This window comes from Alosa pseudoharengus, unplaced genomic scaffold (assembly GCF_046254945.1).
Source record: "Alosa pseudoharengus isolate Yale_2024_CS ecotype anadromous, Long Island Sound unplaced genomic scaffold, YU_APseudo_1.1 YU_APseudo_1.1_scf_17, whole genome shotgun sequence".
Taxonomy (NCBI): Eukaryota; Metazoa; Chordata; class Actinopteri; order Clupeiformes; family Clupeidae; genus Alosa; species Alosa pseudoharengus.
Window position 1 is genome coordinate 20646992 of NW_027468640.1, and position 27350 is coordinate 20674341.

The window sequence follows — 27350 nt, forward strand, 5'->3', positions numbered from 1 at the left end:
ACTGCTCCAAATGTTCTCTATCGGAAAGATGCCAGACTGATCTGCGAGTGGAAAACTGAAGCTCGCGAGATCAGGATGGTCTCACGAGGCTAATATCCAGGTGCACTGCAATCAATGGGATTCCCCCTACGTCATCCCTGGGGATACCCCTTTTACAGACACACACACAGATCCACACACACACAAACATGTACACAGGCATGCACACACTCACAGGCATGCATGCACACAGGCACACGCGCGCACACACACACAGGCATCCACATACAAGCATAGGCCTAAAGTTTCAAGAGTAGGAGTCAAATTGACGTGTGGTTTATTTTTGAGGAACGAATGTACAGGACTGAGCGGCGGTCATATTTTGTACCGCTATGCGGTACATCTGGTTCTGATTTAGGCTAATGGCAAGAGTTGTGCTAATTAGGATCAGCTAGTTTAGTTAGAACAACTGCTGTAGGATGTTATTGGAGTTCTGTGAGTGTGTTAAGCTAACAGAGTTCATGTTCAAAATGTTTGCCTTTTACGTTTGCTATTTTTAATATTAATGATAACTATGTGATAGAACTTGCGTAGCCTACTTTGCTGCAATCTATGGAACAGAGTAAGGAATTAACTCACCTTACATGTGCAAAAATTATAACTTTTGTGTGTGAGAATCATTATTCTCAAAAAATTTTTTGCAAATAACCTTGTTCCCACATACTACATAAAACATTTGTTCAACAATGTGTTCAATTTGTTCAATAAAAATAGTGTGGCTTTATAAAACAAAGGAAAACTACCTCTGAAGTTTCTGTTCCATGTTTTTGCCCCTCCCCCTCCCCGTACGTCATCTTTCCGCGACAATGTTTACTGTCACCCCCTTAACGGACGGTCCATGAGGTTTGGATTTGTGCGAAGTACAGTCAATTTGTTAGTTGTTATCGTGTGTGTATTTACCAAATAGCAGCAGCAGAAAGGACGTATCCAGATGAGTTAGGCTACTTTACGGTTGTTACATAGGATAAGGGTGTTCAATGTTACAGACGTCCCAATTGGGAAGATAGCCTAGATAGACTAACCTCGTGTCTCGTCTCGGCTCTTTGAACATGAACATACTACTAAACTAACTAAATGGAGGCCAATTGTTTATCCGAAAACAAAGAATTTAAGGCCCATGAATATGTTCTCGCTGACATGTTGGAGTTGCTTCAAATCGATGTGGGCTTGGAATCAAGCCCAACCACCGGAATGGATATGAATTGTTCGGTGAGTCAGTGGTGTTCTTCGGTAACGTTATATCACTTGATCGGGCACACAATTGTAGGCCCTATTGTTGGCCTTACTTAATGTTGAGAGTATGATTACATGTTGGCAGAAAAACGTCTTGAGGAAGCAACGAAATTGGGAAAAAAGACTGGCTGCCAAAAAGATGAAAAGAAAGGCAGAAAAGCAAAGAAGAAAGAAGAATCAGACAATGGAGAAAGGTGATGCCAGAACCATGGGAACCTTTTACTTTTAGTTGGTCTGAAATGACTTATTGAACCACACTAATAATAGTAGAAGTACACACAACTACACTACACTGCAAAAAAAAAAATAAAAAACCTAACCAAGTGTTATTAATCTTAATTATTAAGATCAAAAACATCTATTTGCTATTATTTCACACAAACGTCACAGACCACTTGGAGGTGCAAACAATATCAGATTTTTGGTTGATTTGACCATCAGTTAACTTCAAAACAGACACTTTACTTAGAAATACATCATAGGAGTGATTAACGTCAAAAATCTAGACTGTAACTCAACATCTGACACCTCCAATATGTTTAGTGTTCTAAAGACATCAAATAGCCCGTTATAGTTACCAAATTGATAGCCAAGGAGCCAGAAGGGAGTTCTCATGGATGGCTATAAAAACTGTGCTTTCATTATACAACTAAACACGACAAAATACTTTTATGACCCTTGAGCCTGCTCCTTATGTGATCTCAATGGCGATGCAGCGTTTGTTTGCACCTCCATGGCATACCTGGTTACCTCCCAAAAACTCCCACAAATACCCGTATGTTTGTGTGAAAGAATTGTTTTTAGTATGAAGAGACTTACCTAGCGCTCTCTCGAAAAGATCATTTTGACTTAATTTAAGAACACTTTGACCAGTTGGTGTAGTAACCACAGGGGACAGTAACAACACTGCATCGGTATTCACTTTTTGAGACTTTTGCCAGTGTTGGTCCAATACTATGAGGTTTATAGGAGTACCAGCACTAACATTACCCCATTTATTATCCCATTTCTTGGGGGATATATTACTCAATCATTCTCATGCATGTGTCGTGTGCTTAATCAATTTCCTCTTGTCAAGACACTTTGCAGTTAAGCAAGCGGGTCATCAAGGCAATCACCAGAGAACGTCTGGCAGAGGCCAAATTATCAGGGCCAAGGCTATGCGTAGACCTTAGTATGGCGGATTGTATGTCCCACAAGGTGAGAATCTTTCAGTGACCTAGTGTATCATCCTCATGTCACACACGTATACATGCAAGACACTTGGTGACCTGCTTTTGAGCGCATATTTTTCATGAAATAGTACATCGCAGTTTCAACATTTAATATATGCTGTCTGTTCTTTTTTGCAACTAAATACATGATTATATTAGATTCGTATGTACATTTCACACAGCTTCCGAATTGTTTTTGGCAAGTTAATTCTAAGACAAGGAGTCATCCGCCAGAAACAGAGTTGACCATTCAGTGAAATCTGGGCAGATTTGACTTAGCTTGTTGTCTTGTCTGTAAATGTTAGCTCAATCAAAATAAAATGTAATAGCCTAACACTTTTGTTGTTTGTAGGAGCTAAGTCGGTTAGCAGGTCAAATCCGTAGGCTGTACGGAAGCAACCGGAAGGCTCTCTGTCCGTTCCACCTGTACCTGACAGAGTTTCAGCCGGACAGCCTGCTATACACTGAGTGCCTGCGGATGAATGATGGCTTCCACGAGTATGCGGTTGGTGTTGGTTCATCATTTAGGGTTAGATGCTAAGGACTAATAAACACACATTTATAGAAAGTTCAAACAAATAGCACCTGACTGACATTTTATATGTACAGTCACTAACTGTACATATATGTGTTTTTTGTCTGTCTGTCTGTCTGTCTGTTTGTCTGTCTCTCACTTTCTCTCCCTCTGTTAGATGGAGATGACAGAGCAGAGTTGGCTTGATTTGTTTCCAGTGGAGGATGTGATCTATTTGACCCCAGATGCTGAAAAAGGTACTGGGCTGCTAAACTGTAAATGCATTTTCTCCAAAAAGCCATTCATTAACTGTGTGCCTCACTGTCTTAAGTCACTTGCCGTAGCAGGCATCAGGTAGCAACTATGAACTTTGTTTTGGACGGCCTAGCAACACAAGTGACAACTCACATTTAGTGGGAGTTGACGCAGAGACGTTCTAAGGAATCTTTGGTTGATGGGAGCATGAAGAATACATGTACACTTCCTTCAAAATTCAGCAAAAGAATGGTATCTTAGAAGGCAGCATTTTAAGAAACATTTGATTCGGACATGCCTCGATGCCTTGCTGCCACCGAATGCTATCTTAGAAGGCAGCATATTTTCCATTTCGGAAACAGCCATGGATTCATTGATTGATTCATTCACACATCCATCCATCTATCCATCCATCAATTTATTCTCTTCAATTCATCTATTGAGACAGTTTCTTGGACACAGTGTAACCTCTTCCATGCGGAACTGATGCTGTATTTATGTACGCATCTCCCTGATGCCATTTTTTCACCTGAACTGAAAGATTTGTCATTTAGCACAAATATTAAAACCTTGATGTGTTCCAATCAGGTTCAGGAAATGATTGAACATGGCTGTAAATAGTGAAATGTATCTTTTTATGTGGGGAGTAAACATAAAGAATAATAGTCTCAATAGGCAAAAAAAAAAAAATGCAAGCACTGATGATAATGTGTGTGTGTCTCAGCTCTGGAGACTGTGGATGATGAGACGGTCTACATCCTTGGAGGTTTGGTGGATGAGAGCATACAGAAGGTGGGGCTCAGTGCTGCACTAAGGTGTTGTACCAACAATCACCATTTCCAATTTTTCTTTAAAGTGTTTGTCATTTCCTCTTGATATTAAGTCTATGGGCTGCACTAGGCGAAAACAAAACCATGCTCGTGGGGCGGTGGTAGCGTAGTGGCTATGCAGCTGGGCTAGTATACAGTAGCCTGAAAAGTCGCAGGTTCAATACCCAGCTTCCACCGTTGTGCCCTTGAGCAATGCACTTAACATCCGAGTTGTTCTGGGGACAATGATCCTTGTATTGAAATTAACATATGTAAAGGGCCGTTCACACCAGGAACGATAACTATAATCCTAACGATTAAGGCGTCCACACTGACCAACGATAAGCAAAGTCTCGCCTTGTGTTAAAGGACAATTCCGGCGCAAAATGAACCTAGGGGTTAATAACACATGTGTACTGAGTTCGACCGTTCTTTGGGATATGTTCATGCTAATCAAATGTGACCAGTTTTATAGCAAACTGCTAATTAGCTTTTAACGCTATTCCTAGGGGCACAGAGTAAAGTAAAAAGAAATTGCTACTACACTTCGACGGGAACATAATGAGGGTCCCTACATGTAAACCGAAGCATTAAGAACTTTGTAAGTGAACAGACAGTTTATTAAAAAAGATATAGTTTAGAAGTACAGTACGTATACAGGCAATACATGCGGGTGCCATCTTGGAAAAAGTCACGTGACAGTTCAGCTCACGTTGCACGACATTGGACTGGTTGAATGCCGTGCAACGTGAGCTGATCTGTCACGTGACTTTTTCCATTACCAAAAACTCTGTTTGAACCCAAGGAAGATACAAGGAGTTAAAACACATGGCTATGTAAACCAATGGCATTTTCTCCCGGAAGCCAGGCTTCCCCTATTTCGTCCGACAATTTTTTATTTAATTGTTTTACGATTTTATTCATTCTTCTGTGCTGCACTGTCATCTCTCTCCTGTTTTCATTTAGTATTTTGCAATGAGTGAAACAACAGTAGTAGTGAATATACAGTATTACACTCTTGTCATCTCCAAGGCATATAAAAAAAAAAAGGTTTGGTTCCTGTTGGTTGTCAGTTGAGGCCATGGGTCGGTAGGGAATTTGTTTTTTGTTTTTTCATATTAAGTTCATATCTTTTTAATAATTCATAGTCTGTGGCCTGCATAATTACTAATATCCAAGTAAGTATCTAGTAATTTCATATTGATTTAAACTATTTGACTAGACTTCTGTTTAATGTCATTACATTGGTGGTGTACGTCTAATTGACTGCCTGCCCCTTTGAGGACGTGCGAGTAGCCTAATTACATTTCTGAGTGGATTGGAAGGCTTGCATCTCACTGTGTTCGGCTACGAGTGTAAATCACTTTTGCATAGTGCATTTGTGGATGCAATTGGGAATGTCTTCCATGTCATTAGTTAAAATAAATGTTAAAAAAAAACAACTCGAATGAAATTATTCTTGGATCATAGAAGAGGTAAATGTCTTGCAATTTTATTAATTTCTATGATTTTGGTAGCACTACTCAAACTAAGCCCACAAGCTAGCAAACATAAGCTTGACATAAACATGACATAAGCTAAAAGGACATATCCAGGTAAACGTTTGCCAATGGGTTGCATAGCCTACTCAAATGTCAGTAAACCAAGTAGGCCTTAATTAACTTACTTTCATAGCCTAGGTAGGTTAGCAACACCAGGTTGAGAGATGCAAGTAAGCAGATCGTTAACGTTAGCCTTCTATTTATTGTCATCAAAACTGCAGAGGAACGAACACTTAGGGCAGTCTTTGGCGTCATATGCAGAAGGTGCAGAAGTAAGTGTGCCATCTGGCTCAATATTCTGCGCGAGGGACTGTTGCGGTAGGTGACATTTCACAGTGAAACTACAATGATTGGTCAAATTTGCGAAAAAGTTGCGGTGTTTGGACAAAATTGCGAGTGCCTTGGTAAGTGACGAAAACAATCGTCTTCGTGAACAGCTGTGCATAGGCTACTTTGTAACAGAGAGAATACGCTCATCCCTATACATAACGCAAGGGGTAATTAATGTAATTATAGTTCGCCTTTTATTTGTGGATTTATTTAATGTAGCCTAGACTATTTAGTGTTATTTCTTCCCCAAGCTCATAAAATAAATTTGGGTCGCACATAAATTGACAGGGTCGGTCGGAAACCGGAACCCAAGAAAAAAATTTTTTATGCCCAAGTGGAATCCATATCACTACGTAATATGGGGAAAAAGGGCGATCGACCAATCAAATTAGGTGTAGTTACGGTCATTGTCAAACTGTGATTCATCAGCACCTTAGAAAGGGAAGCAATCCTCCTAGTCCAGGGGTGGGCAAACTGCGGGCCGGATCCGGCCCGCCAAGCACTTAAATCCGGCCTGCCGAGCATCTCATTTGGTTATCAGGTTGCTCGCTATTTTTTTCCTGCGATAGAGACGACGTTGGTTAGCTCTACTGCAAACTGCTTTTCGCTCTTCTTAGAGAACGTTTACAATGTCAATCTCCAGAGAGCTATATCTACTGACAAGGTAATATTTCACGATTCTCGCGGGGCGCCGCTCTTGGAAGTTGCATGGCTGGTTTTCTCTGTATGGACTCGCTACATCTATGCTGTATAGCTATGCTAGGTGAACGTTTTGCCTATTACAACTTTGTTTACCTAGTGTGCCTTTAAAAAGAAACTGTGCAGTTTTGGCAATTTCTTCGCTTTTTGCCTTAGCTGGTAAGTCCCCATAGGTATCTATGGTAAGTCCCGCCCATCCGCTAAACCCCCAGTGGACCTTACGTTTTTAAATTGTCCTAAAATTGTTGAGAGAATTGCTTTAAAACATAAACTGTTCACCATGTTGTTAGTCGCTTTGGTTTAAAATGCATCAGCCAAATGTAATGTAATGTAATGTAATGTAATGTAAAGTGAGTGAGTGTGTGAGATCACATGGGCTCAGATGGGTATGAATAATTTTATGTAAGCAAACGGCATACAGGGAGTTTTTATTGTTGAGGTTAGACATGATAAAACACCCCAACATCTTACATCTTAACCCGTGATTCAGTGCTGCCAAAAATCCGCTTATCCTCTCTCTCTTGTCCTGAGCTGTGCTGTGTGATCTGGTCCTGCGCTGTGCTGTGTGAGAGGAGGAGTGACTACGGTAGAGCGGAGAAAGCCAACGTGTGCTTCTTTTACCGATATACTTAACGATATCTTTTGTATTACTTCTCCAAATAACATCAAACTTGGCACTGCTCTTACTCGTGCCCGTAGCAAGACACTCGTCAAGTTTAAAATCAATCGGACTAACGGTTCGACAGATACTTATCCTGTGTATGAGGGGGAGTGGCTACAGTACAGCGGCCAAAGCCAATGTGTGCTTCTTTTACCTATATATATGTATGTAACGATATCTTTTGCATTTAGGGATGCACGATATTGAATTTTAGCCGATATCCGATATGCCGATATTTACAAGCTCATTTTGGCCAATTGCCGTTGCCAATACCGATATTCACCTCTAATTTTTATTAATTGAAAAGTTTCTAGCCTGACGAGCCAGACCCACATTAAAATGTAGGGTCTGGGCACTCACCATTCGCAGTGCTCAGTCCGCGGGGTGGGATAATCGGTTGTCTTTCAAATTCCCTCTGCACGCAATAGGGCAGCGCTATGAGTCCCATGCGTTTTCCCACCAGCGGAGCTAGGTGGCTAGTTCAAACTTTTGCCAACTTAAAAAAAAGCTTAACTCGTGTCAGACTGTTCGCCAACAGCAACATCCATCTTCTTTGTTTTCAAGTAGCAGGGAATTCAAGCCAAACCGTTACAACTCTGCCATCAATCATTATGTTAAGCCCGCCTAACGACTATACACGAATTGATTGGCCTGATAGAAGTTTAATTTTTCGAGCTCACAAGCCAACGGAGAGTTGCTAGACTAGCCCTGGCAGCAAATGTAATTTGCAAATGTAATTTGCTGCTGCTAGGGTGCGTCTAGATTTCTAGGCTAAAAAGTTTCTCCTGTACAGTACTACAATTAACCTGTTATTATGATAGTGTAGGCTACCTGCTGTCGATACGGGACATTAAAAACTTTACTTTGATTTAACCTTGTATCATTTTAGAAATAGACATTCACTCATGAAAAGTATTTAAATTATTTCAAAAATGGCACATTTATTAAGTAGCAGCTAGCCTAACATTTTCACATAAACATATAAATGTCATACTTGAACAGTAGCCTACAAGACAGTTCCCCAAGAACTATGTTGTTGACAATAAGACACATTGTTCTCAAATGAACAGAAATGCAGCTGTAACCCTGTAAACTTAAGAGTAAAATGAATGAGACCTACAACACATAGGCTAGTAACTTTACAGCTAGCCTTTGTTCTGGACTTCATGAAACTCACGCTAGCTTTCTAACGTTAGCTAACGTTACACACTTTGGAAACTGATTGCATTGTAAACAAAAGCTTAGCAATGAGTCATCACGGTGGTGCCGCTTTTTCTGGCTTAGTGCGTTGTAGAGTTCAGGGTGATGGCTCTTAAGATGTGTAACTAAATTGGTAACGTTAAAAGAGTCTAGCAATTTTGTTATCAGTTTCCGGAATTTGGAAATACTGCCACACAGCCATGCTGAAGTATGTTGTCAGCGCTCATAGTAACTGAAAGTAATTGTAGGTGAATAATTACTTAATATTGATCTTAGACTGGCGAACTTCAGGAAAACTCAGGAATCAGGTTTATTCTGTTACAAGCTGAGAGGGTACAAAAAAGGTCTATAGTCTATGTAGGCCTATCCCAGGCCTGAAAGGCCTAGGTTGGCCTGTAGCCAACTCCTCTCTTCCGCTCTACATCCTTAGTCTGACAATCCAAAATCTGATCTCACAAACATTGCAGTTTAGTTACTTTTAAATGGTTTAAACAAAGAACAAAATGGCGCCAAGAACAAGCCCACTTGATTGGTTCTACAGTTGGTATCAGACACACCTACTCACACCCACTTCACACCTATGAATTCTTGTCAGAATAGCATGAGGAGAGATATCTTATATATCAGAAATATCACTTATAGAATATTCCAAACATTCTCACAATCACATCATTACAATCCTTGTAATGAGACTATCAAAATGATACCAGACATGAATACATTTACATTTCATGATACATGGATACATTATATCAAGGAAGCATCCTTTGTCTTGTGTAAGTGATAGGCCTTAAACCAGCACATTAGCATTCCATTGGGGGAGGGGATAGTGTCTTTGTTTAAAACCAAGATGGGTTACATGGCTAACTAAAAGTAGTCTTGAAGTTAAATTATTATCCATTTTAACCATACATTTTATTGCTATCATAACATAAACATTTGCTTCATGTGCGCATAATTAACAGAGGGGTATTTCACAAAACCTAGATAAGGAATTAAGCTGGGATTTTTTGGTTATCCTGGATGAATTTAGCCCTGACTTGGTTTCACAAAAGAGATAGTACCCTTCAGAATTATTGGCACCTCTGCTGATGTTGACTAAAAAGAGGAATATAAAATCATCTTTTGGAAATTTATCTTAATGCCTTAATGGGGCTATTATTAGGTCCTTAAAGGTTGGATATTTCCTCTTTTTTTTTTTCTTTAAGATCAATTTCCAAACAATGATTTTATATTCCTCTTTTTAGTCAACTTTAGCAGAGGTTCCAATAATTATGGACGTTGCGTGCTGAGACAAGGAAGCACTCACTTGTGGGTGCATACGTAAATTGGTCTACCACACCTACTCCTGCTGTTTTACAGAAATAGCCATGATTCCCCATTCTAAAAAGGAAAACTTTACTTCATTGTTAGTCTATATTAAAGGCGGTTGTTCACTTTGTGTGAATGATGCTATTTTTCGTGTCTTTTTTATTCCAACCATGAGTTCTTTGGGGGAGAAACTAGAACGCGCACGTATCCTAAATTACTTACACCTGGCTTCACATAGTCGCTCCTACTCATCCTAGATTGGCATTAGTGAAACAAGTTGAGCTAGGATGACCACACAACACTGTCAAACCTCGCTTTATCACTTAACTTGGATATCTTAATTCTGCTTTTGTGAAATACCCCTCTGGTCACCTTATTGGCCAGGCACATCGGCAGAAATGTCCATATCAGCCGATGCCGATAATTAAGTTATGAAGCTTTTATCTGCAGATACCAATGTCAGGCCGATATCATCGTGCATCCCTATTTGCATTACTTATCCAAACAACGTCAAACTTGACACTACACTTACTCGTGCCCGTAGCAAGACATCTGTCAAGTTTGAAATCAATCGGACCATCGGTTAGAGAGATATGCGAATAACACACACACACACACACACACACACACACACACACACTGTCCCGCTGTATAATGAACAAAGCCAAAAGCAATCACCCAGCTACAAAATGATAACCAAACCAAACTGCCTGGCACAGAACGACATTGACAGTAAATGTGAATGTGTGTGCACAAGGATTACAGACTTCTGAAGAACTATCTTTTTTGTTCAGGGAAATGTGCCAGGGATTTGAGTTACACGCATGTGTGTGTGTGTGTGTGTGTGTGTGTGTGGTGGTAGTAGTAGGAGGGGTGAATGGGGTTGCACAAGGATTACAGATTTCTGAAGAACTGTCTTTTTTTATCTTCAGGGAAATGAGTCATGGATTTCAGTTACAGACACAATCCCACACACATTTTAATGTTTTTATTTGGACCTTAACACAGGGGAAGAATTTACAGATCCAAACATGATGGAAGTATGTTACAGGTCTAATCAAACACAGAATGCATTGTGCTATTTTCATTCTTTCTGCACAAGTGATTATGGGTAAAATGGCATTGCCGTTTCCAAATGCCCAAGACTCCCAAACACAAGAATGATATGTCTGCATTGAAACCCCAGGTTTGTAATACTGTCAGCAAGTGGCTTAGCCTAGAAATCTAGACGCGCCCCTAGCGGCAGCAAATTACATTTGCTGCCAGGGCTAGTCTAGCAACTCTCCGTTGGCTTGTGAGCTCCAGAAATTGAAACTCAATCAGGCCAATGAAATCGTGTATAGAGTCGTTAGGTGGGCTTAACATAATGATTGATGGCAGAGTTGCAACAGTTTGGCTTGAATTCCCTGCTACTTGAAAACAAATAAGATGGATGTTGCTGTTGGCGAACAGTGTGACACGAGTTAAGCTTTTATTAAGTTGGCAAACATTTGAATTAGCCAACTATATGAGGGCCATTGTGTGTGTGTGTGTGTGTGTGTGTGTGTGAGAGAGGGGGGGGGGGGATGTATGAGGTTGCACAAGGATTACAAATTTCTGAAGAAATGAGTCATGGATTTCAGTTACAGACACAATCCCACACACATTTTAATGTTTTTATTTGGACCTTAACAGAGGGGAAGAATTTACAGATCCAAACATGATGGAAAAATCATAGAGGGGGGGGGGGTGTATGGGGTTGTGCATGGATTACAGATTTCCTGTCTTTTTTTGTTCGGTATGTGTTTTTAATTACATTTATATTGCTTTGTTTGGATCTGAAAGGCAGTGCAAGAAAATAATGTTTCCCACGGGAAGTGAGACTGAGTGATCGGTGATTTGGAGAACTACTCTTGTAGGTTGAGGCCCACTTTTTTTCTCTTTTTTTTTTTCTTAATGTTTTTTGGCCTTAGGCCAGGAAGCGAGTGGGAGAAAGAGAGATGGGGTGGGAACGTGAAACTAACCGGATCGGACTCAAACCCGGGTCCCCATGGGCACGGGTGCTGTAGCCCAGTGTTTTTCAACCTTTTTTGTGCCACGGCACACTTTTGACACTTAAAATGTCCCACGGCACACTAACATCCTGTGTGAAGAATAAATGAACATACCATAGCCTAAAATTTCAAATAATACACAGATATGGCCATATTATGGCTTCTATGCAAGACCTGCTCAATAAAACAAGCGCCCTCTGTTTCATTTGTAGGTGACTATATCTAATTTCATTGTTGTTATGAACTGGATATGTGACGATTCTGTGAATACTGGATATGGGGCCCCAGTTGTACAATGCCTGCATACCACAAATAGTGCAATCATACAATCAATGAGAGCATGTGGTTATAAATTCTTTGATGCAACAGTTGCTTGTCTGGACCAGTGAGTGACATTTGGGTAATTTTCTGCGGCACACCTGATGATCTCTCATGGCACACTAGTGTGCCCCGGCACAGTGGTTGAAAAACACTGCTGTAGCCAGTTGCACCACAGAGCTCCCCCAGGCTCTCACATTTTTAATCTGGAGCTGGTGGGTTGTGTTGTCTTTATTGAGGATCGCAAGAGTGGATCTGTTATTAAATTCTCGTTGAGAGCGACTATTGATCCGTCGGGTCCCAGCCAGGACAGCTATAGTTCTCTGCGGTGGCAGAGTTAATTTAATCCAGCCAGTCGAAGCGCACTCTGAATCCGGCTGCTTTGAGGTCCAGTTTTCCGTTCTGCTTTAGTTTGAACCCTAGAAACTGAGGCTCCTTTTTGGAAGCAGAAGGTATTTTGTGCCGCTGTAGATGTACAGTTTAGAACAAAACTAGATGTACCGCAGAGCGGTACAAAATATGACCGCCGCCCAGTCCAGCAAATTTTTTCCACTAAAAGAAATCACGCTGAAAGGCCTATATGATTCTAACTGTCTCACTAAATTGCATTATCTGGTATCTGCTAGACAACAAGTACCAAAACATGATTAGTTCATAGATTTCACATGTAAAATTAATTTTATACAACCCCACCTCCATCTTGCCTGTTCATAATTCTGAGAAATTCTTGATTGTTTGTGTTATGTTTATGTTATGTGTGTGTGTGTGAGTGTGTGTGTGTGTGTGTGTGTGTGCGTGCTTGTGTGTGTGCCTGCGTATGTGCCTGTGCATGCAAGCGTACATATGTCTACTGTGTGAGTATGTGTCATACGTATGATTACTGTGAATGTATGTGTGTGTGTGTGTATCTGTTTGTGCACATGTGTGCACATGAAATGGGTTAACATGACCCCTTGAGATCAACATACAAAAAAAAAATGGTCCTCCTAAACCCTAGGGTTTTCGAGATATTCACAGAAAACTGTGTCTGCCCTACCCTCCTTTCGGGGGGTCCAGTCCAGCGGGGGGGCTACAGAACAAAACCAAAAACAATGGTTCCATGCTATCCATGTGGGGTTACATGCCCACCAAGTTTCGTGTACCCCGGTCTTTCAGTGTCCCGGGACTCATTGACGGAAATTTGGGCATGCGAAAAAGATAAAAAAAAAACAAAAAAAACAAAAAAAAAAACAATTCTGACTAAACCTATATGACCGCCGCTTCGCTGCGCGGCGGTCATAATTATTCATACCCCTGACAAATATTGATTTAATATTGATTTTCTCTTGACCAATATGTTTGTTCTGACTACAAATGACACTGTCATATGCCAAAAGGTTACAAGACAATGTGGGAGAAACATGGAACCAAAAAATGATTTTTATTCGAGCAATGGCATGTCCAGAATTATTCATACCCTTTTTAAATAATCAATGGAAACGTCTTTATTTGCCATCAAAGCTCTCAAAATGGTTCTTATAATACCTACCAAGCCTCTCCATGTCTCTACAATGATTCTAGATTGCACCTTTTTAACAGCAATCCGGGTTTTGAGGCAGAAACAATTATTTGCCATCACTCAGGCCTTGTGCTCACTTTTTTGACAGATTGAGGTCTGAACTCTGGCTGGGCCACTCTATTATTTTGTTTTCTTTTAATCATTTCTTGCTTTGTTTGACTGTATGTTTTGGATCATTGTATGGTTTAATGGTCCAATGAGGCCTATTGGGGCAGGTCTCTCGGCACACTGCCTGATCTTTTCCTCCAGAATCTTAGTGTAGCCTCTTGCTTTAGTGTTATCATTTACTTTGAGAAGGTCTCCAATGACAGCTGGCTGAACCATTAAGACAACATAATTCACATTAGAATTAACTAAGCCTGGCTGTTAGCCTGGTCGGGACCAAGCTAGGTGCAGAGAATAAATCCCCATGGTAACTTATGTGCACTGCAAAAAACTGCTTATCTAATAAAATCTAACCAAGATTATTAATTTTATATCAAGATATAACAAAAAATAGTTTGTATTGTTTTCCAGTATAAAGATACTTTCCTGGTGCTTTCTCATGAAATCATTTGACTTAATTTAAGAAAAGTTTGTAAAGCAAATTTTTCTGCCAGTGTGTTAAGTAAATAATAATAAGTAATTGATACGACTCTTTAAAATCAGTCAAAGTCTTTTTAAATTAAGTCAAAATGATCTTTCGAGAGAGTGCTAGGTAAGTCTTTTTTCATACTAAAAACAATACCAAATAGATTTTTTTGATCTTTTTATAAGATTAATAACACTTGGTTTGCCATCTCTTTTGTGAAACCAAGTCAAGGCTACATTTGTCCAGGATAACCAATCTAGGTTTTGTTAAATACCCCTCTGGTGTGTCATGACAAAGCCTCCCATGAAGTATGACATGTAAATAGGTGCCTGGGTTTTAAAAAAACTCAACTTCATAGATCATCAACTCAGGACCGAACCAGAGAGTGTAACTTCAGCTTTTGTGTTGTAATTTGAGTGGAAAGGAGCTTTAAAACAACATGAAAGTCATTTCTCTGTGATTAAAACTGAGGGAGATTGACAAAGTCAGATCTCACATAGAAACCTGATTTGTCTCAATTTGCCCCAAGTTTAGCTCAGACCTGGCGGAGAAAGTTAATTGTCAACACCATTATCACCACGGTCATGGCCTGGTGTTGCTAAATGAGGTCATTCTGTGTACTCCCAGTTCACTAACGTTTGTTTGTTTTACTGCAAGGCTGCAATACTGGTGATTTTAGTTTTTGTTTGGATATTTCATGTGAACCCTGAGAGAAATTAATCTTTCTTCAAACTGTTTATGTGTAACTTTAGCAGAAAGCTAGCAATGTGTGAAGCATAATTGAAATGCCAGTAATGTCAAGAAGAAAGGGGGACTTCCATGGAAGAAGACATACTAGTACAATGAATAGTTCAGTATCAATAATTATAACTGCCGTATTTTCCAGACTATAAGTCACACTTTTTTCATAGTTTGGCTGGTCCTGCGACTTATATATCAAAATAATTTAACATGTTTTAAAATGTTAGTCAGTATGAATTGACATGAACCCTACATGAAACATTACCGTCTACAGCCACGAGAGGGCGCTCTAGGCTAGTGGAATGAGATCGAGAGCTTGGTGAACTTGCGACAGGTCGAACATTTTTTTTGTACTGTTAAAGTTAAAGGGGGTTCGGGGGTGTCACCACTGGGAAAATGTATTAAATATTGTTATGTAAATGCACAAGTTTGGCACAGTCAGAGATTAGGGCTTGCACTATGCCTAAAACACACTTTTTTTGACTGATGCGACTTAAACTGTAACATCAACAAAAACTGACTACTCTATCACACTCCTATGCAGAAGATGACATACTCCCGTGCTCTGGAAGCTGGGGTGCATACAGCACGGCTACCCATTGAGGAGCATATGGTACGCCGCCCCAACGCCAAGAACTTCCACTCCAAGATCTTGGCCATTAATCAAGGTAACCAATTATGTCCCTTCTTTAGAGTGCTAAAGTAAGGTATTGTGTATAAGCAAAAAATACAAGGAACACAGCATTCTCAAACACCTAAACAAGGGCTTTTACTTTAATCTCTTCATGACTACTCTTCTTTGGGGGGCTTTTATGCTTTTAGTTTGACAGGTCAGTGGAGAAAGTTACAGGAAGTGAGTGGCCCTTATGAAAATTAACCATGATCCATGGTTTTACTATGTTTTTTTGGGTAACCATGATGACCATAGTTTATCACTATAGTTGATAAAAAAAAAGCATTGTGCCCCATGTAAGGATTGAACTAACAACCTTCAGATTATGAGACTGACCCAGTACCTACTGCACTAATGAGGCCTCAGCTGCAGATGTCAGTACGGAGAGCTCATTTTCAACTTGACAGTGTTTCAAGTGTTTTGGTTTTAAACTTGACAGTGTTTTACAGTGTTTGGTTTGAAAGTCAACTCAATAACATGTGGGCTGAACTTAAAATTGTAAGTTATGGTCCTACTGTAACTGCAGCAGTTAGGGATTATGGGTAAGTGTCACTTTCTTGTTTATAATGTTTATTTTTTTCCTCATTACTCTTTATTGTGGCTTTTTTATGTGTATGACATAGAACAACTGATGAGCAAAATGACTGTGTAAGGGATTTTCAGAGTATTGTCAAGATTACCATTGAGGGGAAGACCATTATTGAAATAGATGGACATTTTAGAGAGTAGACATATTTCTTCTTTGGCCCTATGACTGACAGTAATTCTGGGCCCCCCAATAATATGTAGTATTATCGGGCAGGCAGAGGGGGCTCTCTGGGGATTAGGGATTACCCAGGCTGGACTCAAACCCGGGTCCGCGCACGTGGACCTGAATATGGTACGTGCGCTGTAGCCAGTTGCACCACAACGGTCATTGCTTTTCCATTTCTCATTCGCCACTTCTGCATAGTCTGTTCCCTCCTTATGTAAAACAATCTTGGGCTTGTGTGTTTGCTTTGGCAATATAAGTGTGTACACTACACACATGATGAATGATATAAGAAATCAGAACACATATATATATATAAATACATACATACAGGTAAACTAAAGGAACCAGATTTGCGTGTGTGCGTGCACGCACAGGATTGCAGACTTCTGAAGAACTGTCTTTTTTGTTCTTCAGGGAAATGTGCCACTGATACCACACACACACACACACACACACACACGCTGAGCTGAGCAAAGTAAGGTTGAAGGTGGAAGTAAATGAAGATTCTAAAAACGCTATATCCACCATTTTAATGAATTTTCATAAATATTTGTTTACATTTTGTTTTCCAAGTAATTTCAGTAGAGCTGTAATTACGTATTGTTATTTGATTTATCTTCACTCAATCAAAACAACACAACTGCAATTTTAATTACCTGAAATACACAATTAGAAAACCTGGCTTTTAAATGTTTTTAAATGTTTTTTTTTTGGAACGAAAGTTCTCAGTTCTGAGTACAGGAATCATCTAACGACAGGGCTCAAGTGTGATTCATGATTAATTTGTGTGTGTATGTGCAAGGATTACAGAACTCTTTTTTTTTGTTCTTCAGGGAAATGTGCCACTGATTTAGGTTACACACACACACATAGTCTGGGCTGTATTTGAGGTCTTTCCAAAAATTGATTGACCTTTTTTGATCTCTCTTTCTCTTTCTCTCTCTATCTCCCTCTCTTTCTCTCTCTATCTCTCTCACTCTCTCTGTCACCACAGTGTTTGAGATCCTCTTGGTGTACCGTGAAACGGGGAGCTGGGAGAAGGCGCTTCCTGTAGGGGTGCCTGCTGGGAAGGGCTACATGCTGGCGACGGAGACCACTGCAGCTGCTGCTGAGGTCAAGCCCATCTGCGTGTCGTAGCCCCCTTGATCATGCCAGCCCTCCCATTCTGCCATCAAACCCTCATGTTCCCAGTCGATTGATGGTCTTTTGGGCCCCCACTGTCGACTTCAAGGCAGCGCTGCCACCGTCCACTTCAAGGCACCTAAATCCGAACCCTTGCCAAACCCTAGTGCCTCCCAGGCAACACTGCCTTGAATTTGACAGTGGGGGCCCAAAAGACCATACAACTTCCCAGTCACCAGCCTCTTGTGACGGGGATGTAAAGGGGGAATATTGCCTGTGATGTCACGATGTCCTACAAGACATCTGAAGGATCTACAACTGTTATAGGAGGCAAAGATGGAGATGATGAAGATGATGTGTACACTCACCCTCCCACAAGCTGAATGTTTTATCTGTTAATTGTATTATTTTATTGTTGTTATTGTTTGTTTATCAGGATTTTTTTTCTGCTTTACCTTTTTTATTTGGATATACATTACTTAAATAAAAGTTGAAATATGAACGAGTACTGTGGCTGAGATAAAACGCCATGGTAATACTCGTATCCAGTAAGAGGGGAGATTGTTTCATGTTGATCATATTCGGCCTCTGCAGTTGCTTGCTGCAAAAATCAATGGGAGACTGCTAGTCTCTGGGTCTGGAACTAGGTCTTCTTATAAAATATACAGTATATTCTGTAGGCCTATGTGAAGGATATGTGTAAAATATTCTAACATAAAAGATTTCTATTAGTAGAATAAGATTTTATGTTTACACTTTTGGCTGTTTCTTGAAATTAGACAAACATGTCACAGATGGTGGTAGAGGTGACGTTTTCCCACTTCAAGTGTTTTTGTTATTCAGTTGAACTGCTATTATCTATATGATTAAGGGATTAAGATAAATCACTTCTACATAGACATACTGTACATTCTATATGTGGAAAAAGGTTGAAAATGAATGAAAAAGGTTGGTGGGTGTCTACCCATTGTCCGTTCGCTTGGCTTCAATTTACTCAGTATCCACATTCCAATTTCAACATTTATTTTTATGCTCACCGTGTGATTATCGGTTAACTAATCTGCGGATGATCTTTGAGGGAAATAGAGTAAGTGATCGGCTGTGCTTTTGTAGAGCACAACTTTCTACTAAATCACAAATGAGGAGACCATGAAGGCCATGTCTGTGTCGTCTACCTGAGCTCTTACAACAAACTTAAGCTCATTCGGGTAATCCTGCCTGCTAATATCAATTTCGTTTTAATGTAACATTACAGTCCCTTTGGTGCATTTCTCAGATCGGAATTGAAATTCTCGAAACTGCTTGTTCAAACTCCATATCATCTTCTCACTTGTGCACATCATAAAAGCAATTATTGTAGCTTCAAACAAACAACTGCTTCAGTGGGCATACATCCATGCAACTGATTGTGTGCAAATGTCTGCTGCATGTTGCTGCACAATACTGGTTCCATGCTGAATAGTCCTACTCCATAAAACACATAGGCCTGATTTCATAACTTAAGTCATGACAGTTCTTAATCTCTCAAACATATTTTATGTCAACAGAAATATAGGCTATGGCCTTTTTTTCCTGCAGGGACAGTCTGTTAGCAAATTTGCAGTACAAACAGTATCCTAGGCTACAATACAGTAACATACAGTATACAGTATTTTGAGCAAGACGTGCTTTTGCAGGTATAGGTCTACTATTTTGCAGATTGGTTGGCAATAATTGTTTTAAGACATGCACTAAATATTTTAGTCAGTTTTTCTCAGTCGCATGCTGCATTTCTCAAATCATAATGAACATTTGCACAGGCTACATTTCTCAAAACAATTAGTGCAAACTGCACTGCATTTATAACCTGCAAAAGTGTGTATCTTGCTCAAAATACTTTACAATACCTGCAAATGTTCAACAAAAGGGTCAGTGCAATCTAAATGACATGTCATGGTGCTATTGTTTATGTCAACATAGTCACACTTGTCAGTATTACAGTTTTATTTACTCTGTACATATTTTCTAATTAACAATGAGCAAGGCAGCACTATTTTCTATTTCAAAACTACAAAGTTACACATTATTGTATCGAGGGGGTTGATTGCAAGACAGTGGATGTGTTTCAAAGTCTTTACTGTTGACAGACAGACATTGTGACATTGTAAAGAAAACAAAGGCTTTTACAGCATTGTACAAATGAAAAATGACCATTACAGTAACCTAAAACACCCCTTGGTCAGAGCTGTGCACCACTGTACATCTTGACAACTGACAAATAATAATGACAACTAGTTCAATACATTTGCATGTAATGACACAAGCGATGCAATGAGGCCATTATTTTATGGGGTAAGACTATTCAGCAGGGAACCACTAAGATAGCAAAAGGCTGGCGGACCACTGTTGGCCCACTGGAGGCAGATCTGGCGGTCCGCTGGCGTTATGCTCATTGGTTCTCTGGCAGGTTGCAGACAAATACATTATAGACAAATATATATTTTGCCACAATTGGTCTAAAATCTTTTTCATTTGTTCAGTTATACTCCATATAATTTTAATAACATTTCATGTCTTTTCTTAAGTTAAATTTAAAGAGATGGTGATCCAAAGGCGGACCACATGGCAATCCACCGGCAGCATAGGCCTACCATCTGATTTTGCTATCTGGGCAGCATAGTGCATTTTGACCAACATGATATTAGTCATTGAAAATTAAAAAACAGCAGACATTTGTAGCCTACAAAATCAGTTGCATGGATGTAGGCTACGCATTGCTATTTGTTAAAAATGGAGAGAAGCTGATTAAATGATGTGCACAAGTAATAAGATTATATGGAATTTGAACAAACAGATTTGAGAATTACCATTCTAATCTGAGAAATGTGCCAAAGCAGCTAAGAAAACACTAATGATTTGAGAAACGCACCACAGTAGGCTACAGTGTCGAAGAAAGCTCTCCACACGATGGCAGTGTTGTCGAAGTTTGGAAACCCATTGCGGTAGTTCTTCAGATTAGGCAGCGAATGCACATTTGCGTTCGTTCGGCTATTAAATAGGCTACACGTAAACACATGTAAAACCGTTTGCGGAATGGTTGCTAGACCGATTCTTTGCATAGGCTGACACATGATGTTCACAACATAGCCAGAGAAGTTATTTTGAGCTGTGTGGTAGCCTACATTCTCACAATATTGAGAAATAACCGGCCCTCTTCTGTTTAAGTTTTGTTAATAAGGGGATATACGGCTAACGCACGAGTGTAAAGTGTATATCTAAAGTCAGTGATTAATTAGTTATATTGTAGGTTAGCCTATTTCCGTCTCCTACTCTTGCCTTCGATAAGAAGTCATCATGTGACCGAAATCATGTGTATGCGCAAACATTCAACACCAGATAAAACCTATTGTAGCCTATTACGAAGAAATAAAATTATGGTGATGCAGGTTCCTATGTCTACAAATGAATTAATTATACAGGTATAACGGTGGTGAAGTTATAGCTAATTAAAAAAACACCAACCGGCACTAACCAATCAGAAACACCCAGTGTTTAGCGAAGGGCATTGTGGGATTGATACAACTTTTGCGAACATGTTTTTTTAATGTCATGTTTTATATTGACATGTATATGACGAAATGCTCAGAGATCATTCAGCAATAACATAGTGCGAGCCCTCAAAAGCAGAGTATACCTGTCTTTTCTTGGGCACGAGGCAGCGCTGAGCACCCGAAAGGCACTCACGTATAGACCGGACACCCTCATGGTGAAGACCGAGCAAGCGAAAGGCTCTGCTCGCGTCGCCTCTGTTACGTTAAGACTATACTTTCAGGGATCATTTCTATAGTCCTTGACTTGGAAATACGTTTCGAAAGTGTTGTGTCTCGCTATTCATGATGATGAGCTATAATGCTTTTCTTTGAGCGCGAATCGGACAGAGATCGAGACTTTTGTCTCTGGTCTACTGTCATTGATGACCGTTCCTGCTCTCTGTCGGGGGGCAGGAGAAGAGAAGCATTGTCAGAGTGATAGCGCACATGTCTGTTGAAAGTCAGTGTCAACAAGGTGCACTGAGAAGCCACGCTCAGCCTAGACGTCTGATGAGTTGCTCCTTTCTTCATAACACAGCTCTCTGTCATCTCTCAGAAATATTACCCGCAGTGACTGATCTGTGCATTGACTCTCTCTTTGCTGTTTGACGCTAGCGCTCTGCCTCCTTCCACAACACAGCTCCAGCGTCAATGCTATGGCGCCCTTTTCATGCTCTCTTGATGCCTCGTCACGCCTCTGATGACGCCCTCAAAAGCAGAGTAGATGGGATACCTGTCTTTTCTTGGGCGCGAGGCAGCGCTCAGCACCCGAAAGGCACTCACGTATAGACCGGACACCCTCATGGTGAAGACCGAGCAAGCGAAAGGCCCTGCTCGCGTCGCCTCTGTTACGTTAAGACTATACTTTCAGGGATCATTTCTATAGTCCTCGACTTGGAAATACGTTTCGAAAGTGTTGTGTCTCGCTATTCATGATGATGAGCTATAATGCTTTTCTTTGAGCGCGAATCGGACAGAGATCGAGACTTTTGTCTCTGGTCTGCTGTCATTGATGACCGTTCCTGCTCTCTGTCGGGGGGCAGGAGAAGAGAAGCATTGTCAGAGTGATAGCGCACATGTCTGTTGAAAGTCAGTGTCAACAAGGTGCACTGAGAAGCCACGCTCAGCCTAGACGTCTGATGAGTTGCTCCATTCTTCATCACAGAGCTCTCTGTCATCTCTCAGAAATATTACCCACAGTGACTGATCTGTGCATTGACTCTCTCTTTGCTGTTTGACGCTAGCGCTCTGCCTCCTTCCACAACACAGCTCCAGCGTCAATGCTATGGCGCCCTTTTCATGCTCTCTTGATGCCTCGTCACGCCTCTGATGACGCCCTCAAAAGCAGAGTAGATGGGATACCTGTCTTTTCTTGGGCGCGAGGCAGCGCTCAGCACCCGAAAGGCACTCACGTATAGACCGGACACCCTCATGGTGAAGACCGAGCAAGCGAAAGGCCCTGCTCGCGTCGCCTCTGTTACGTTAAGACTATACTTTCAGGGATCATTTCTATAGTCCTTGACTTGGAAATACGTTTCGAAAGTGTTGTGTCTCGCTATTCATGATGATGAGCTATAATGCTTTTCTTTGAGCGCGAATCGGACAGAGATCGAGACTTTTGTCTCTGGTCTGCTGTCATTGATGACCGTTCCTGCTCTCTGTCGGGGGGCAGGAGAAGAGAAGCATTGTCAGAGTGATAGCGCACATGTCTGTTGAAAGTCAGTGTCAACAAGGTGCACTGAGAAGCCACGCTCAGCCTAGACGTCTGATGAGTTGCTCCATTCTTCATCACAGAGCTCTCTGTCATCTCTCAGAAATATTACCCGCAGTGACTGATCTGTGCATTGACTCTCTCTTTGCTGTTTGACGCTAGCGCTCTGCCTCCTTCCACAACACAGCTCCAGCGTCAATGCTATGGCGCCCTTTTCATGCTCTCTTGATGCCTCGTCACGCCTCTGATGACGCCCTCAAAAGCAGAGTAGATGGGATACCTGTCTTTTCTTGGGCGCGAGGCAGCGCTCAGCACCCGAAAGGCACTCACGTATAGACCGGACACCCTCATGGTGAAGACCGAGCAAGCGAAAGGCCCTGCTCGCGTCGCCTCTGTTACGTTAAGACTATACTTTCAGGGATCATTTCTATAGTCCTCGACTTGGAAATACGTTTCGAAAGTGTTGTGTCTCGCTATTCATGATGATGAGCTATAATGCTTTTCTTTGAGCGCGAATCGGACAGAGATCGAGACTTTTGTCTCTGGTCTGCTGTCATTGATGACCGTTCCTGCTCTCTGTCGGGGGGCAGGAGAAGAGAAGCATTGTCAGAGTGATAGCGCACATGTCTGTTGAAAGTCAGTGTCAACAAGGTGCACTGAGAAGCCACGCTCAGCCTAGACGTCTGATGAGTTGCTCCATTCTTCATCACAGAGCTCTCTGTCATCTCTCAGAAATATTACCCGCAGTGACTGATCTGTGCATTGACTCTCTCTTTGCTGTTTGACGCTAGCGCTCTGCCTCCTTCCACAACACAGCTCCAGCGTCAATGCTATGGCGCCCTTTTCATGCTCTCTTGATGCCTCGTCACGCCTCTGATGACGCCCTCAAAAGCAGAGTAGATGGGATACCTGTCTTTTCTTGGGCGCGAGGCAGCGCTCAGCACCCGAAAGGCACTCACGTATAGACCGGACACCCTCATGGTGAAGACCGAGCAAGCGAAAGGCCCTGCTCGCGTCGCCTCTGTTACGTTAAGACTATACTTTCAGGGATCATTTCTATAGTCCTTGACTTGGAAATACGTTTCGAAAGTGTTGTGTCTCGCTATTCATGATGATGAGCTATAATGCTTTTCTTTGAGCGCGAATCGGACAGAGATCGAGACTTTTGTCTCTGGTCTGCTGTCATTGATGACCGTTCCTGCTCTCTGTCGGGGGGCAGGAGAAGAGAAGCATTGTCAGAGTGATAGCGCACATGTCTGTTGAAAGTCAGTGTCAACAAGGTGCACTGAGAAGCCACGCTCAGCCTAGACGTCTGATGAGTTGCTCCATTCTTCATCACAGAGCTCTCTGTCATCTCTCAGAAATATTACCCGCAGTGACTGATCTGTGCATTGACTCTCTCTTTGCTGTTTGACGCTAGCGCTCTGCCTCCTTCCACAACACAGCTCCAGCGTCAATGCTATGGCGCCCTTTTCATGCTCTCTTGATGCCTCGTCACGCCTCTGATGACGCCCTCAAAAGCAGAGTAGATGGGATACCTGTCTTTTCTTGGGCGCGAGGCAGCGCTCAGCACCCGAAAGGCACTCACGTATAGACCGGACACCCTCATGGTGAAGACCGAGCAAGCGAAAGGCCCTGCTCGCGTCGCCTCTGTTACGTTAAGACTATACTTTCAGGGATCATTTCTATAGTCCTCGACTTGGAAATACGTTTCGAAAGTGTTGTGTCTCGCTATTCATGATGATGAGCTATAATGCTTTTCTTTGAGCGCGAATCGGACAGAGATCGAGACTTTTGTCTCTGGTCTGCTGTCATTGATGACCGTTCCTGCTCTCTGTCGGGGGGCAGGAGAAGAGAAGCATTGTCAGAGTGATAGCGCACATGTCTGTTGCAAGTCAGTGTCAACAAGGTGCACTGAGAAGCCACGCTCAGCCTAGACGTCTGATGAGTTGCTCCATTCTTCATCACAGAGCTCTCTGTCATCTCTCAGAAATATTACCCACAGTGACTGATCTGTGCATTGACTCTCTCTTTGCTGTTTGACGCTAGCGCTCTGCCTCCTTCCACAACACAGCTCCAGCGTCAATGCTATGGCGCCCTTTTCATGCTCTCTTGATGCCTCGTCACGCCTCTGATGACGCCCTCAAAAGCAGAGTAGATGGGATACCTGTCTTTTCTTGGGCGCGAGGCAGCGCTCAGCACCCGAAAGGCACTCACGTATAGACCGGACACCCTCATGGTGAAGACCGAGCAAGCGAAAGGCCCTGCTCGCGTCGCCTCTGTTACGTTAAGACTATACTTTCAGGGATCATTTCTATAGTCCTTGACTTGGAAATACGTTTCGAAAGTGTTGTGTCTCGCTATTCATGATGATGAGCTATAATGCTTTTCTTTGAGCGCGAATCGGACAGAGATCGAGACTTTTGTCTCTGGTCTGCTGTCATTGATGACCGTTCCTGCTCTCTGTCGGGGGGCAGGAGAAGAGAAGCATTGTCAGAGTGATAGCGCACATGTCTGTTGAAAGTCAGTGTCAACAAGGTGCACTGAGAAGCCACGCTCAGCCTAGACGTCTGATGAGTTGCTCCATTCTTCATCACAGAGCTCTCTGTCATCTCTCAGAAATATTACCCGCAGTGACTGATCTGTGCATTGACTCTCTCTTTGCTGTTTGACGCTAGCGCTCTGCCTCCTTCCACAACACAGCTCCAGCGTCAATGCTATTGCGCCCTTTTCATGCTCTCTTGATGCCTCGTCACGCCTCTGATGACGCCCTCAAAAGCAGAGTAGATGGGATACCTGTCTTTTCTTGGGCGCGAGGCAGCGCTCAGCACCCGAAAGGCACTCACGTATAGACCGGACACCCTCATGGTGAAGACCGAGCAAGCGAAAGGCTCTGCTCGCGTCGCCTCTGTTACGTTAAGACTATACTTTCAGGGATCATTTCTATAGTCCTTGAGTTGGAAATACGTTTCGAAAGTGTTGTGTCTCGCTATTCATGATGATGAGCTATAATGCTTTTCTTTGAGCGCGAATCGGACAGAGATCGAGACTTTTGTCTCTGGTCTGCTGTCATTGATGACCGTTCCTGCTCTCTGTCGGGGGGCAGGAGAAGAGAAGCATTGTCAGAGTGATAGCGCACATGTCTGTTGAAAGTCAGTGTCAACAAGGTGCACTGAGAAGCCACGCTCAGCCTAGACGTCTGATGAGTTGCTCCATTCTTCATCACAGAGCTCTCTGTCATCTCTCAGAAATATTACCCGCAGTGACTGATCTGTGCATTGACTCTCTCTTTGCTGTTTGACGCTAGCGCTCTGCCTCCTTCCACAACACAGCTCCAGCGTCAATGCTATGGCGCCCTTTTCATGCTCTCTTGATGCCTCGTCACGCCTCTGATGACGCCCTCAAAAGCAGAGTAGATGGGATACCTGTCTTTTCTTGGGCGCGAGGCAGCGCGAGGCAGCGCTCAGCACCCGAAAGGCACTCACGTATAGACCGGACACCCTCATGGTGAAGACCGAGCAAGCGAAAGGCCCTGCTCGCGTCGCCTCTGTTACGTTAAGACTATACTTTCAGGGATCATTTCTATAGTCCTTGACTTGGAAATACGTTTCGAAAGTGTTGTGTCTCGCTATTCATGATGATGAGCTATAATGCTTTTCTTTGAGCGCGAATCGGACAGAGATCGAGACTTTTGTCTCTGGTCTGCTGTCATTGATGACCGTTCCTGCTCTCTGTCGGGGGGCAGGAGAAGAGAAGCATTGTCAGAGTGATAGCGCACATGTCTGTTGAAAGTCAGTGTCAACAAGGTGCACTGAGAAGCCACGCTCAGCCTAGACGTCTGATGAGTTGCTCCATTCTTCATCACAGAGCTCTCTGTCATCTCTCAGAAATATTACCCGCAGTGACTGATCTGTGCATTGACTCTCTCTTTGCTGTTTGACGCTAGCGCTCTGCCTCCTTCCACAACACAGCTCCAGCGTCAATGCTATGGCGCCCTTTTCATGCTCTCTTGATGCCTCGTCACGCCTCTGATGACGCCCTCAAAAGCAGAGTAGATGGGATACCTGTCTTTTCTTGGGCGCGAGGCAGCGCTCAGCACCCGAAAGGCGCTCACGTATAGACCGGACACCCTCATGGTGAAGACCGAGCAAGCGAAAGGCTCTGCTCGCGTCGCCTCTGTTACGTTAAGACTATACTTTCAGGGATCATTTCTATAGTCCTTGACTTGGAAATACGTTTCGAAAGTGTTGTGTCTCGCTATTCATGATGATGAGCTATAATGCTTTTCTTTGAGCGCGAATCGGACAGAGATAGAGACTTTTGTCTCTGGTCTGCTGTCATTGATGACCGTTCCTGCTCTCTGTCGGGGGGCAGGAGAAGAGAAGCATTGTCAGAGTGATAGCGCACATGTCTGTTGAAAGTCAGTGTCAACAAGGTGCACTGAGAAGCCACGCTCAGCCTAGACGTCTGATGAGTTGCTCCATTCTTCATCAC

The 27350-nt window shown here is 42.2% G+C and overlaps 1 protein-coding gene and 10 non-coding genes across 12 annotated transcripts; all 11 read left to right on the forward strand.

The window, feature by feature from the left end:
- Positions 1–853: 853 nt before the first annotated feature.
- On the forward strand, positions 854–18479 carry trmt10b (tRNA methyltransferase 10B). Of its 2 annotated transcripts, none has more exons than XM_076288873.1 (8): positions 854–1248; positions 1358–1466; positions 2351–2472; positions 2839–3015; positions 3179–3257; positions 3980–4047; positions 15572–15695; positions 17449–18479. In XM_076288873.1, the coding sequence occupies exons 1-8, from the start codon at positions 1114–1116 to the stop codon at positions 17589–17591; spliced, it is 957 nt and encodes a 318-aa protein (XP_076144988.1). In that variant the 5' UTR covers positions 854–1113; the 3' UTR covers positions 17592–18479. The 2 variants fall into 2 exon arrangements, with proteins under 2 accessions (XP_076144988.1, XP_076144989.1); XM_076288874.1 differs by having other exon boundaries at positions 2839–2991; positions 17449–18477.
- Positions 18480–21371: 2892 nt separating this feature from the next.
- Positions 21372–21585, forward strand: LOC143128290 (small nucleolar RNA U3). Its single transcript, XR_012987942.1, has one exon. It is a non-coding gene; the product is annotated as a small nucleolar RNA U3 (small nucleolar RNA).
- A 415-nt stretch (positions 21586–22000) lies between these two features.
- Positions 22001–22214, forward strand: LOC143128189 (small nucleolar RNA U3). Its single transcript, XR_012987860.1, has one exon. It is a non-coding gene; the product is annotated as a small nucleolar RNA U3 (small nucleolar RNA).
- Positions 22215–22629: 415 nt separating this feature from the next.
- On the forward strand, positions 22630–22843 carry LOC143128303 (small nucleolar RNA U3). The gene has a single exon (XR_012987952.1). It is a non-coding gene; the product is annotated as a small nucleolar RNA U3 (small nucleolar RNA).
- Positions 22844–23258: 415 nt separating this feature from the next.
- Positions 23259–23472, forward strand: LOC143128190 (small nucleolar RNA U3). The gene has a single exon (XR_012987861.1). It is a non-coding gene; the product is annotated as a small nucleolar RNA U3 (small nucleolar RNA).
- Positions 23473–23887: 415 nt separating this feature from the next.
- On the forward strand, positions 23888–24101 carry LOC143128304 (small nucleolar RNA U3). The gene has a single exon (XR_012987953.1). It is a non-coding gene; the product is annotated as a small nucleolar RNA U3 (small nucleolar RNA).
- A 415-nt stretch (positions 24102–24516) lies between these two features.
- LOC143128191 (small nucleolar RNA U3) lies at positions 24517–24730 on the forward strand. The gene has a single exon (XR_012987862.1). It is a non-coding gene; the product is annotated as a small nucleolar RNA U3 (small nucleolar RNA).
- Positions 24731–25145: 415 nt separating this feature from the next.
- Positions 25146–25359, forward strand: LOC143128305 (small nucleolar RNA U3). The gene has a single exon (XR_012987954.1). It is a non-coding gene; the product is annotated as a small nucleolar RNA U3 (small nucleolar RNA).
- Positions 25360–25774: 415 nt separating this feature from the next.
- On the forward strand, positions 25775–25988 carry LOC143128209 (small nucleolar RNA U3). Its single transcript, XR_012987878.1, has one exon. It is a non-coding gene; the product is annotated as a small nucleolar RNA U3 (small nucleolar RNA).
- Positions 25989–26413: 425 nt separating this feature from the next.
- LOC143128306 (small nucleolar RNA U3) lies at positions 26414–26627 on the forward strand. The gene has a single exon (XR_012987955.1). It is a non-coding gene; the product is annotated as a small nucleolar RNA U3 (small nucleolar RNA).
- A 415-nt stretch (positions 26628–27042) lies between these two features.
- Positions 27043–27256, forward strand: LOC143128219 (small nucleolar RNA U3). Its single transcript, XR_012987887.1, has one exon. It is a non-coding gene; the product is annotated as a small nucleolar RNA U3 (small nucleolar RNA).
- Positions 27257–27350: the final 94 nt, after the last annotated feature.

Coding starts and splice junctions, on each gene's coding strand:
- trmt10b (XM_076288873.1), top strand. CDS start 1,114: ATGGAGGCCAATTGTTTATCCGAAAACAAAGAATTTAAGGCCCATGAA. Junction 3,016..3,178: donor GTGTTGGTTCATCATTTAGG/GTTAGATGCTAA, acceptor TCCCTCTGTTAG/ATGGAGATGACAGAGCAGAG. Junction 3,258..3,979: donor GACCCCAGATGCTGAAAAAG/GTACTGGGCTGC, acceptor TGTGTGTCTCAG/CTCTGGAGACTGTGGATGAT.